General features: G+C 41.5%; 1 protein-coding gene across 1 annotated transcript in view; it reads left to right on the top strand.

The window, feature by feature from the left end:
- The window catches only part of ARNT2 (aryl hydrocarbon receptor nuclear translocator 2), an 82,980-nt gene that overhangs the window by 707 nt on the left and 68,360 nt on the right, over nucleotides 1–13,913 (top strand). The window contains exon 2 of the mRNA XM_083371368.1: nucleotides 13,441–13,552. Coding sequence (XP_083227494.1) covers nucleotides 13,441–13,552 — 112 coding nt within the window. The remainder of the gene's footprint in view (nucleotides 1–13,440; nucleotides 13,553–13,913) is intronic.

The raw sequence follows: 13,913 nt of genomic DNA on the forward strand, positions 1-13,913 counted from the left end.
TTCTGTTTTTTTTTTGGGGGGGGGGGATGCAAACAGACCAGCAAGACAGGATGTTGGCTTTTTAAAAAAAATAAATAAATAAATCTGGGCATAGATGTTTACCCTTGCAGTGGCTGAAGATGGAAGCGTTAGGGATACCCTCAATGTTATAGGAAGGACCAAATTTATCAGCCAGGTTGGCATTATGTATAAAAGTATTTGTGAGTAGCTGGTCGTGGTCTTTTGGCAGCTTTTGGGAGACTTGTAAATAGTTAGACGTGGCATTTCAACATTGGTAAGCCTTGGAAAAACTGGCCTTTGGGGATTGCATTTTGGAGTGTTCCCCAAAACTTTCCACTGTCTTTTAATGGAAAAAAAGTTACAGCTTTCTCTTGTCTCTTAGGGAACCAAAGTTAATTCTACTAGGACTTAACTTTAAATTGATCAGCTGTTTGGAAAGAGTGCCCAATCAGCTCTATGTAGCATGGCCATATGACAAGGAACTAGAGAACTTGCAATTTAAAGCATCTCAAAGATGCCAGATTGCTGAGTGCAGCTTTGAACTATAGGTTCGTGCTTCTGAACTTGGGATTTCAGATTTGGAAGAACTTGGATAAGAAAAAAATTGCAACTTTATTTTCACTGTTTTATTTTATTTAAATACATTTGCCTGAGATTTCACCAGACACTCAAAGGCACAGAAATGTTAAGAACCTCTTCCTTAAATTCTTGTGTTTAATAAGTTGGGTTTAAAAGAATTTGGCTAGTTTGTAATTTAGAAACTTAGGTTTTTGTTCATTACATGGTGGACAACCAAACCATGTTGGTTTTACTGTTTGTTCTGTTGCATAGATGTAGAACATTGGATCAATTCAGTAAACCCCACGTAAAGGTTACTTCAAGTTAATTATATTGTTATCACAATCTGCTTTATAAAGAGGCCTGAAAAGCTCTCTTTTTAAAATCCTTATATGATGAGGATTGCGTTTTCGTTGAAGTTGGGAATAGTGCTAGTCTGTAGTATATCATAAAATATCACTGTGCATTCAATCACAAGCATCTATGGCTTAGCTGCATACTGTGTAAACAATGAACTGCTATTAAACACAACTGCTGTTTAGCACAATGTAAAGGGCTCCATCTCTGCATATAGAACATACGTAGAATAAAAGAATCAGAAGGGACCTTGGAAGTCTTCTATCCAATCTCCTGCTCCTGTTGTCCAGTCTCTCTCTCTCTCTCTCTCTCTCTCTCTCTCTCTCTCTCTCTCTCTCTCTCTCTTTTTTTTTTTTTTTTTGAAAACTTCCAGTGATGGAGCACACACAACTTCAGAAGGCAAGCTGTTCCACTGGTTGATTGCTCTCACCGTTAGGAAATTTCTCCTTAGTTCTAGGTTGCTTCTCTCCTTGCATAGTTTCCATCCATTGTTTCTTCTCTTGCTTTCTGGTGCTTTGGGAAATAGTTTGACCCCCTCTTCTTTGTGGCAGACCCTCAGATATTGGAACGGTGGTATCATCTCTCCCCTAGTCCTCCTCTTCACTAGAGTAGACATACCCAAACTGTACATGAACCTGCCCATTGCTTAGCCCAAAGGGTACAGAGTCTTGGGGATGGAATGTGCAGCTGAAGAAGGACTGGGGAGAGGAGGAAGGTCAGCAATGGGACTGTGGCTTCTGGGAAGTGGGGCAGGCAGCAAACTTCAGACAGGGGTCCAAAACAAGAGACTACAGAGTCCTGAACTGGATGGTGGGGAGAGGAAAAGGCTCAGGGTAGTGCACCCCAGAATTTCCCAGGATGTATCAGTGAGGTGAGAAGATTATAAGCTTTAGCTGGTGAGATGCTGTCCATTTGGTGCAAGCAAATAAAGCATTGGACTCGACTGGATTTCACTGTGTCACTCTGGGCTTGTGCTTGACAGTCGTAGATTGCTGATTGCTGATTGTATATAAACCTTCGCACTTAAACATGCCCAGCATGAGCAAACCTTAACTGTGTGTTTGCCGAACAGGGACATTTCCAATGGTGGCCAGAGACGATCATCCTGATTTCATACTTTTATCTTTTCTTCAGGGCAGCTAACTATTTGTTATAAGTTACAGGCGTTTGAAAGCAGAACTTGGCCGATCCCAATCTTTTCCAGGGTTAGGCATGGCTACCTGCGAATAAACACTGGTGAAATTAACAAGGTCTTCATGCGTTAGTAGTGGCTCAAGGTGGAAAGCAGGTTGAGCTTTAACTGGAAATACTCAGCCAACTACATTGCTTTTAATGAGAAGTAGAACAGCCGTGCACAGAAAACTCTTGCAAAGGGAGAGCAGGAAACAGGATCTCTGTCAAAAGAAATATTGAGATTCTGTTTGGCTGTTTGCTAGCAGGAAACACACTTTGATCCGAGGATGGATCATTCCTTTTCTTTGGCTGAAGTCCCAGAAGAGGCATTGTCCATCTTCCGGAGAAGGCCTAGGAGTGTTTTGAAGCCGGTCCTCCCCAAGAGTTTGTTCTTCTTGCCCTTCACCTATTTCTGGTTTTAGAATTTGAGAGTGTTCCCATGCATTCCTGGAAATTCGCTGTCAAGCCCCATACAATTGGATGAAGTTAAGGGACAAGAATTGTAGCAAAGTGTCTTACGGAACGCAGAGTAACAGAGTTGGCAAGGACCGTGGAGGTCTTCTCTAGACCAACCCCCTGCTTGAGCAGGAAAACGTATGCCATTCCAAACAAATGGCTGTCCACCAGTCTCTTCTTAAAATCCTCCAGTGATGGAGCAACCACAATTTCTGAAGGCAAGCCGTTCTACTGGGTAATTGTTCCCACTGTAAGGGAAATTTCTGTTGAATTCTAGGTTGGAGCTTCCTTTGATAAGCATCCATCCATTGTTTCTTGTTCTGCCCTTAGGTACTTTGAAGACTAGGCTAGACTTCTCTGTGAGAGTCCTCAAGTATTGGAAGACTGTAATCATGACACACACACCCCTGGTCTTTCTCATAGTTAGAGTAGACATACCCAATTCCTGCGACCGTTGATGCTAGCATTAATTAGAATGCTAGTATTAGGCTAGAGTCCAAATCTCGGAAACTTGGAGAGGAATTTCCAACCTTCCAACCTCTTTGAGCTTTCTGGCCTGGACTGAGAGTATTAATTGGGGTTTTAAATTGGATTTTAATTGGGGTTTTATATTTATTCAAGGTTTAAATTTAATTATTTTAACTGTTTTTAATTTTTGTAATTGTTGTATTGTTATTTTAATAAAACCTTGTGAACTGCCCTGAGTCCTACAGGAGAAGGGCGGTATATAAGTCTAATAAAGATAAAGATAAACATAAAGATTTAGTAATGAAGTCACATTTCTCAGAATATTTCAAATAGCGTCTTTCTTCCCAATTGCTTATCCCCTCTGCTAAACTGCCATTGGTGAGATAAGCTACCCTTAGACTCAATTCCTATATTTTAGTTTCTTTAGGTCAAATGTCCTTTCCGTTCACCATTTCGCATCATCTCTCCAACCAGATTTGTTCACTAGTGTTTCCCCACCCCCCTTGGGGAATTGTGAAAGCACCAGTGCAAGTTGCTGTGAAGAATGGCTGTGGAACTTGAGTGTGTCTAGTCTAAAGAAAAGAAGAAATAGGGGAGACATGATAGCAGTATTCCAGTGTCTGAGGGGCTGCCACAAGGCAGAGGGGGCCAGGTTGTTCACCAGAGCACCAGAGGGAAGGATGAGAAACAGTGGTTGGAAGCTGATCAAAGAGAGAATTAAGGAGAAACTTCCCGACAGGACAATCAACCAGTGGAACAGCTTGCCTTCAGAAATTGTGGGCACTCCATCACTGGAGATTTTTAAGAAGAGACTGGACAGTCACCTGTCTGAGATGGTATAGGTCCTCCTGCTTGAACAGTGGGCTGGACTAGAAGACCTCCAAGGTCCCTTCCAGCTTCTATTCTATTCTATTCTGTTCTGTTCTGTTCTGTTCTGTTCTGTTCTGTTCTGTTCTGTTCTATTCTATTCTATTCTATTCTATTCCTCCATATTTATTCTATTCCATTCCATTCCATTCCATTCCATTCCATTCCATTCCATTCCATTCCATTCCATTCCATTCCATTCCATTCCATTCCATTCCATTCTATTCTATTCTATTCTATTCTATTCTATTCTATTCTATTCTATTCTATTCTACTCTACTCTACTCTACTCTACTCTACTCTACTCTACTCTACTCCTATTTAACAGATGGACCTTCATGGAATATCTGGAAGAGAGCAGTTCTAAAGCCCCCTGAGTGAATGGATAAGGTGTGGTGGGTCACAATGAAAAGTTTCCTTTCCTTGCTTCTCTGTTGATTAGTCTTGAAGGATGATAAAGCTCAAAAATACTGATAGAAGAGGATGTTTGTAGCTCAGGGTTGAACTGTGGTGTCCTTGGTACTCTCTGAGCTTGCAGATGTTTCATTCATCACAAAACTTCTTGCAGATCTTTCATTCATCCTCACTGCTGATGGTGTTACCTAGTTTGATAATGCAGATAACATCTGCAAGAAAACCACCAAGCTCAGAGGGCACCAAGAGCCCCGTAAACTCAAATGTTTGTTATCTTAGTAAAGTAAGGAGATCTGCTTAATAATCTTATGGTTCTGGCTGAAGAAAGCATTGCTGTTTTGCTGAAAAAAAGGAAGGAGACATGGACTCTTCTTACTTTCCATCTTCCCTTCCACTGTTTAGCTGCAGAAACCTCTGCAGCATCCTTGATGTTCAAAGGAGATGCTCCCATGGGCAACAGCATTACACCATAATGTTTTTGTCAAGCATTTCCTAAGCATAAGCCAGAAAAGGGGAGCATTTTGTTTCTGGAAGCTTTATCCATTCTATCTATGAACTCTCAATCCAGTTCTGGCTCTAAGGGAGCGTGTGCGTAGGTTGCTTCCAAGTCAAGCAGTGATATAGCTTTTAATTTTAAAACTGTCACCAGGACCATAACTTGTGACGAATGATCACGGTTTCTCTTGACATTTTTGATTTACAGAGAAAGATACAAGAGAGGGTGCTGGTTTTTGTTTTTTTTTAAATGATTGCAAGGGAGGCATACATTCAAAGGACTGTTTCAGTTCCAAAGCTTTGGGCAGGTCAGGATCAATGGAATGGAATGGAGGGGAGGAGAGGAGAAGGGAAGGGGAGCGGAGGGGAGAGGAGATGGTGTGGGTGGGGAGGGGAGAGGGGGTGGGGAGGGGAGGGGTGGGTGGGGAGAGGAGAGGAAGCGGTGGGGTGTGGAAGGGAGAGAAGAGGACACTTTATTTGGCCAAGTGTGATTAGACACAACGAATTTGTCTCTGGTGCAGAAGCTCTCAGTGTACATACAAAGCAACAGAGCCATCATCATCATCATCATCATCATCCTATCCAGAAAGGGGGTAGTAAAGAAGATAAGGATAATAATCGTGCTGCACCCATACAGCATGAGTAAATGCTTTCATTTGAATGGAGTCAGGCTGAGACTGGCACTGCAGTTCAGAGCAGGAGTAGGCAATAGAAAACAGCCATCCCTCGGTTGATCTTCACCACAGTTTCATCTAAGGTTTTCCCAGAGTGGCCGGTATTGACCACTGAAAGTTGACAGTGCTATCCAAGGGTTGATAAATTAGAAATAATAATTTGGTGGCAATTTTAAAATCACCCCAAAACTGGAGAGTTGAGTGGCATGTCATCCTGAGGCTCCTGGTTTGTGCATCTTGAACCAAAGTAGTTTCAGACAGCACGTTCTGTTGGGTTGGTCCTGAAGGACCTTCTTAATTTAAACTCTTGCCATTAATGAGATTTTTCCAGGATAAGAAATTATCCAGTGCTGGTTTTCCGTTCTTCCATTTTTGGAATCCTCTTGTGTTTCTTCCTCCTCCTCCTCCTCCTCCTCCTCCTCCTCCTCCTCCTCCTCCTCCTCCTCCTCCTCCTCCTCTTCTTCTTCTTCTTCTTCTTCTTCTTCTTCTTCTTCTTCTTCTTCTTCTTCTTCTTCTTCTTCTTCTTCTTCTTCTTCTTCTTCTTCTTCTCCTCTAAACTTTTATTTCTCTTTGCTTTATCTTTCCTCTCTTTGATCTTTTGTTTTCTCCGATCTCCTGTGTCTAGCCAGCCCGTTATTGCTCCTCTATCACAGTCAGGGGACCCACTTGCGAGATATTTTTAAAGCCGCTGCAGAGTGACATTCAGCTCTCATCTGGTTTCTCTGGGACCATTGTTTAAACTGCACTGAATGCTGGGATTGTGAGACGCATTTCAAGTGATCCCAGCTCATCGGAGAGTGTGATTGAGGGCCTTTTTCTCACCCAGGAGAAGAGAAACGAATGCCCAAACACTAACTGCACTTGCCAACTGGGTTTTTAATGATGCTAAATCACTGCACCATTTTATTTGGCCCTTGGCAAAAGATCTGGGCTATAATGTGCGTTCTCCAGAAGCCCAAACAAGGTTGTGTGCAGTTGTTTCGAGGTCATTGCTTGTTGCCTTGTTTCTCTCTTCTTGCTTGGGCCAGAAGTGGGGAACTGTATAAATTCACAGATCTGTCAAGGGCTAATTTTTGAAGAACCAGCGTCACTCCTGGGAACTGCACGCATTACTCGTACTTATGACCACAAGGGAGCCCAAAAGTTATATTGCTAAGCGAGACATTCGTTAAGCGAGCTTTGCCCCATTTTGCAACTTTTTGTGCCACATTGCTGAAGCGATTTTAATGATTATTTTAATACATTTGTAGAATTTCCAGCTTTGGAGGCACTTTATTTCAGAGTATTGGGTACGGGGGGGGAGTGGGGGAGAAGGTCCAACAGGGAAGAGCTTGCTATTGACGTCATTGTGTTGCACCTTAATTTCCCCAAAGTGTCCAATTGTCAACAGCAGAATGCTCAACCAGATGGAGATTGGATTGGTCCAGCAGAGCAATCTTTATATATGCCGATAGTATTATAAATAATGAAAGAATCTGGTTCACGGTCGAATCTGCAAGGCTTTGCAAAATATGAGACCTGACAATATGGATGTGCAAAATTCACAGGAACCTAGCGCGTCCCATTAAACCTGCAGAGAAAGGAAAAGTTCAGGTTCGAGCTTCATTAGCAGATACTTTGAAAGGTTTACTGGGGATCATAGTTCTTCCTTAAGGCCTGATGAATTGGTAAACTACTTAACCGCCTGCTTCCCTTACATGCTTTTAATTAAAATCTTCTAAGCTGTTTTTTTTTTCTTTCTAACTTGCTCGCATTCGACAATTCATTCACTGCTTGGCGTTTCTTCCATCCCAGTTATGAGTTTATCGATTCCAGAAATATCAATACTCAGCAGAACTGACTTCACATTAAAATTATGCTTGTGAAGTGACTGACCTGGAGATAGAGGTGGAACTTGGGAAGGAACTTCAAGACTTTCTAGCCAGTTTGGTGAAATGTATTTTTCAGAGTCATTTTGAGGTGCTGGTCCAAACTACATTTTTATATGGGCTTCAGCGCAGCAGGATGAATCTACTTCTGCCTGGTTGAACTTTGTGAGTGTGATGCAAAATGGGAGAAGTCTTGTCTCTTCAATTAAAGGCTGGTTGACCCTTAAAATGTTGTGAGCTGAAAACAGCACAGAACTTCCATTTTCCAGACAGCCTTGCAATTGCCTGGGTTTCAATGGACAAAATGTAGTATAAGCGTAGTCTTCCCTCCACAGAGTCTGAAGCAGTCTGGATCACTGATGTAATTTATATAATTTGCATCAATGCCAGTCATTATTATAATTACGTAGTCGAGGTTCTTATGGCTTTTGTGTCCCATGATGGCACAGAATGGCTATTATGTAATATAACTGACATCCATTATGTCAACTGCATAATTACCCAAATGATGGAAAATGACACAGATGGTGAAATGGGAGGTAATAGAGCTGGAAGGGACCCTGGAGGTCTTCTAGTCCAGCCCCCCACTTAAGCAGGAGAACCTATACCATTTCAGACAAGTGTCTGTCTATCCTCTTCTTAAAAATCTCCAGTGATGGATACCTCTGACCCCCAGTAGCATCTCTTAAGCTGAGATATTTACCATGTTCCTAATGGCAGAAGATTTGTTCTCCATCCTGAAAGTTGTAACAAACATTGGGTGCATTGTCTTTTCAGGAAGGACCAACATTTCTTTATACGTCAGTCAGATCCTTGTGGCCTCTTGTCTGTTATTGTTACTATTATAGTTTTATAGCTCTTAGTCTCCTTGTGGTATCTTGTGTGGTTGACGTGTGTAGAACGTGATGTTCCAGTGAGAAAGATAAGAAAAAGTGTGGTATATACCACAATCAAGCTACATTGATCAATATGTATCTGTGCTCCTAAATTAAATGAGAATAAGACAGAAAGTTAGATGATGCCCTACACCTCATGTCAAGGAAGAGGAGAATGAGAAAGAAAGATTACAAAAAATGAAACAGAACACAATCTCAGTGTTGATTAGCCTCTTGCCTCAAACACTGACTGAGGGATTGGAGACATACAACACATTCATTTTTGCACTATACGCAACTGGATTGCACTATAATGAGTTGTATTAGGTGATCTGGCTTCAAACTATCTGTTAAACTCCCCCCACCCCAAAAGAACCAAGGTCAAAACCAAACAAGCTTATTAGTGTTTAAGTGAACTATATGATACTTAAGTCTTGTCCACCTAGTTGGGTTGACTAATAAAATAATAAATAATCTTAATGAAGTAATCTTCTCTAAGAGCCCACTGGTTATAGATCAGGATGAAGAAGAATTGTTCAGAGCTGAATCACACAGAATCAGGTTTTACTGGGAGATTCAGGAAACAAATCAAAACAGTGAGACCATGTTCTCTACATGTTTTGGAATCTTTCGGCCTCCTCTTTCTAGATGTGAGGTATAGGGCATTTATACACAACTCTCTTGTGAAATTGCTTATTTGACAAGGGCTCTTTGGGATGCCATTATCCTGGGTTCTTTAGCTGAGTAGGAGTCAGAAGAATACAGCTGCCAGATCTGTCAGTCATCCTGAAGTTTATGCTTTGCTTTTGTTTTACATGTGAAAAGGCTGGTTGGTTGCAGCCTTTTGTTTCAGCATGAGAAACGAGAGTGGTTGGGGAGGAATGGAGAGGTCTCTCTGCTTGGCCATGAAGGTAAGCATTCAGCTGGCCTGTTGGATTTTTTTTTAAATGTGCAGATGTTCCCTTTTAGAATGAAAAGAATCTCTTGTGAGCAAAAACCAGAGTATTTTCCAGGAGATTAGAAAACAGGGCAGTGTAGCTCTAAGTGAATGGCATGGAGAACTTTGCGTACGGGAAATTTCAAGCTGTGGTGTCTCCAGCAAAAACCATCAGGTTCCTGTTAGTGGGAGAGGCTGGTGGTTGGTATGATTTTGTGCCCCAAAGAGCAGGGAGCTGATATGGTGTCAAGGCAGCTTCACACAAAGGTTCAGATATGTTGCCTTTTGGATCACAAAGAAAACGTCGCCCTTTTTTTTCTTTGCCATGCACCACACCGAACAGATTTAATTGGCCAATTTAATGCTCCTGTTACTGATCTGACAAGCTGTCATTACTTAGATGGCAGTTGTACCAGGAACTTTTATGACAAATTCTGCCTGGAGTAATAAAGAACAAAGACAACAGCTCCCTGGAAGCAACCTGAGTGGTGTTTTGTTTTCATTAACTGGCTGTGCTCCGTCTGTTCCAGACCCCTACAAAGTATCCTTTAGACCAGCGGTGTCAAACTGGCGGCCCGTGGGCCGGATGAGTCATGCACGGGCCGCGGGCCACCTTGGCTCCGCAAAGGCAAAAAAAATGTTGCCATACATCACTATACGTCACATGACGCAATTGAGTTTGACACCGGAGCCTTACACTCATGCTCCAAAGACAGCAGAGCTGGGGATGGCCAGCTTTTGTGACTGAAGGACACCTTTCTGGTTTTGGAGAGATTGTCATGAGCACAATGACTGTCATAATTGACCAGCTTAATGAAGGGACAGATAAGGAGTGGGGCGGTGCAGACATGGTAACTGTCTTCCAATACTTGAAGGGCTGTCACAGAGAAGAGGGGGTTGACTTATTCTCCAACACAGCTGAGGGCAAGACAAGAAGTAATGGGTAGAAGTTCATTCAAGAGCCAACCTAGAACTAGGGAGAAATTTCCTGTCAGAACTATTAATCAATGGAATACCTTTCTTCCTGGATGTGGCTGGTCCATCACTGGAGATTTTGAAAAATAGACTGGACAATCCTTTGACGCGGATGGTATAGGTTTCCTGCCTTGAGCAGGCAGTTGGATTAGGGGACCGGAGGTTAAACATATGAAGAATGGTTACAGGAATTGGGTGTGTCTAGGAGTGACATGATAGCTGTGCTCCAATATCTGAGGGGCTGCCATGAAGAAGAGGGGGGGGGCGACAACCTATTCTTCAAAGCACCTGAAGGCAGGACAAGAAGCAATGGATGGAAACTAATCAAGGAGAGAAGCAACCTAGAACTAAGGAGAAACAACCTGTGGAATGCCTTGCCTCCAGAAATTGTGGGTGCTCCAATACTGGAAGTTTTTAAGAAGAGATTGGACAACCATTTGTCTGAAATGGTAGAGGGTTTCCTATGTGAGCAGGGGATTGGACCTCCAAGGTCCCTTCCAGCTCTGTTATTCTGGTTGTTGAGTGAATCATATGGTCAGTGACTGAAGCATGCCGTTTTACTTACCTGGTGCCCTTCAGTTGTGTTGGACTTCAGTTCTTCAGTTGCATACCATCAAAGTAACATGGTCAGCCCTGAAATCCTGCCAAATGAAAGGCACCAGACTGGAGAAAGTTGGAGATGGTAACAGAAAGCTTTTATCTCATGTAGCTCAATTACCTGCCTTCAAATGATCATGGGGTTGGTTATCACCTCACACGAGTCATAGGCCCCTTGCCCTGGGCAATGAGTTGGTGAACTTGTGTATATCAGCCTATCATGCATCAAAAAGCTCTCTTCCATCCCAATTTCTGCCTTCCTTGCAGACCTCAAATATTTAACCTAGAAAATGTCAATGTTTTCCCCGCTGCACATAAATTGATCAGTATGCAAGATGTTTGTTCCCTGCTGAATCACAGGCTGCTGTTGAGATAAACGGATCTGCGATGACAGTTCAGAGCAGAATACCAATCTAGTGATGCTTCTTCCCGGAGGTTGTTGACATTTCTTATGAGTTCCATTTGAAAGAAGGTGCAGTCCCAAGGAGGAAAAAAAAAGACGTATTTGTTGGACCACTTCTGGACAGGTGGGAGAGAATAGATCAGGCTGAGAGGAGGGCGTATTGAAGAGTGTTGAGCATTAATGTGAATGGGGTTGAACTGGACCTTTGCAATAATTTATTAATCCAATTCCTTTTAAATTATATCTGCACAAATCTGTCTTTCGGAATCTCAGGCTTTTGTTGTTGTTCGTATCGGTATTGCCACATGAAAGGAAATCGGTTAATGTTATTTTGGGCAGCGTATGTTTTTACGAAAGATTTGTTTTAGCTTTTGATGCCCAATTTCTAAGCTGGCATTGTGATTTTCGGTCTCTCTCCCCCCCCCCTTCCTTCCTTCTTTTTGCATTTGACGATAAAGCTTCTTTAACTGCATGGTGGAGGTTAAGGCAAAGGCCTCTGTATCTGGCATGGCTTAAAATTGTTGTTGTTTTTTAAACCTCCTTTACAAATGTTGAGTATTTTGATTTCTTCTTGACATTCATGTAGAGGGGAGAGGTGTATGGTGGGAACAGCTAACTCATGGAATGCCGATAATGTCATTAATAATGTAATTATTTTTAAAATGGTGCTTTAATGTTCTTGTGTGTTCATTCTTTGAAACATTCGTTGTAAAAACTACTACATTGTATTAGACAAAATGTAAAGATAGTGTAGCATTCTGGCACTTGGAATTTTCTTTAATTATTTCTTAGATTTTTGAGGTTACTTGGCTCCAAAAGGATGATGCACAGCTAACAAATTTTTAAAAACTCATAATATAAAACAGAAAATGTTAAGAAAAGCCATTGGCCTAGGATTTCACCAAAGTTATTATTTCCCAGCGAGTCTCATTCAGTTCTTTGCTTCCACGCTACCGTCTTTCCTAAGCATTGGAAGGATTGCAGTGGGAATAAAATGTAACTCTTGCATTCAAACCAATTTGGTGGTTTAATTTGGAATTTTTATGACTTCTTTATTATTTTTATTAGAATGCTTGTAAATATTATTAAGACCTAAAACTCAGCAATATCATGGATTTGGAGGGGGAAAAATGGAAGCATGGAATGCTGCTAATATAATAATATAATATATAATAATGGACTGATGGAAGAAAGAGGCACCTGTAAGTTCCAAATGGCCATTAAAAAGCAAATGAAAGTTTGCATATTAGTAAAATAATAATAATAATAATAATAATAATAATAATAATAATAATAATAATAAATAATAATAATTTAATTTTTATACCGCCCTTCTCCTGAAGGACTCAGGGCGGTGTACAGGGCAATACAATAAAATACAATATATAAAAATTAAAAGAAATATTAAATACAATAGCCCAATTAAATAGATTAATACAAAATGTTAAAATACCCCTAAACCCATCAGACCAGGCCGGCTTGTTCAAATAAATATGTTTTTAGGTCACGTCGGAAGGAGCGAAGGTCGGGAGCCATCCGGAGCTCCACCGGTAAACGGTTCCAAAAAAAAATATGATTTTTTTTGTTCACTTGTATCAGAAGGCTGCTGGATAGAAAGTAGGTAAATCTCAGATTTACTGCAGACCAATCCTTTGAATCAATGTTGACTCCTGAACAACTCCTGTAATTTTCTTAGCCAGAGTTTGGAAGTGACTTGCCATTGCCTCCTTCCTAGGGCTGAGAAAGAGTGACTGGCCCAAGGTCACCCAGCTAGGTTTGTGCCTAAGGCAGGACTAGAACTCATCGTCTCCTGGCTTCTACCCTGATGCCTTAACCCTTACATTGAACTAGCTCTCTATTGAATCTTAGCAAGTTTAAAGAGTTATACATTTAGGATTTTTCCTGCGCATTCTGCATTCAGCTTCATGGTGATTAATATCTTCGCTCAAGCAACCACTCAATTTTAGAGTAATTGTATTTATAACAGTTCAATATTGCATTGACATTTAGAGGGAAGGATATCTTAAAAACGATCCACTGGCACAACTTGCTATTTTCCATCTAATTTATTTATTTTAAAAAAAGTGCTTTACCCCTGAAAACAGAAATTGGACTGTGCCGGTCTCCTTTCTTTCATGAGTAGACAATGTGTCTCCTAGATACTTACCTTAGCAGCCATTCTGTAAATAGGGAAGCCTCCCATGGAAACCATTTTGTGAATGAGCTCACCACAATCTATCAAAATCTCAGCTAGGCCACCAGACCTTCGTTCCATTTGTCTACTCTACCAACTTAAGCTGATGCTTTATGTTCTGTGTTACAGAAATGGCATCGGACATACCAGGGTCTGTGACACTGCCGGTGGCACCCATGGCCGCTGGTCAAGTAAGAATGGCCGGATCCGTGCCTGCCAGAGGCGGAAAGAGGCGTTCTGGGTAAGTAGGCATCACTTTTTCAAAATAATGTTGAATGGACGGACAAGTTATTTTCAAGATGGAGTCCCCCCCTTCTCTCTCTCTCTCTCTCTCTCTCTCTCTCTCTCTCTCTCTCTCTCTCTCTCTCTCTCTCTCTCCTTCTTCTCCTCCTCCCTCCCTCTGTCTCATACAAACACACACAAACGCAACACACCCCTAAACACAGATACATGCTAAATGGCTGCCAGTTTTGCACAAAAACATTTATTTAGGATGGCAAACGAATTAAAGAAAAGGATTTAAGAGGGAGGGATCCTGTTTCATTTTCACTAGCAGCAGCTCTTCTGTTTGAATCTGTCTTCCCTGATGGATTTTTCTAACA

Source organism: Vipera ursinii, assembly GCF_947247035.1.
Source record: "Vipera ursinii genome assembly, chromosome: 11".
NCBI classification, from domain to species: domain Eukaryota; kingdom Metazoa; phylum Chordata; class Lepidosauria; order Squamata; family Viperidae; genus Vipera; species Vipera ursinii.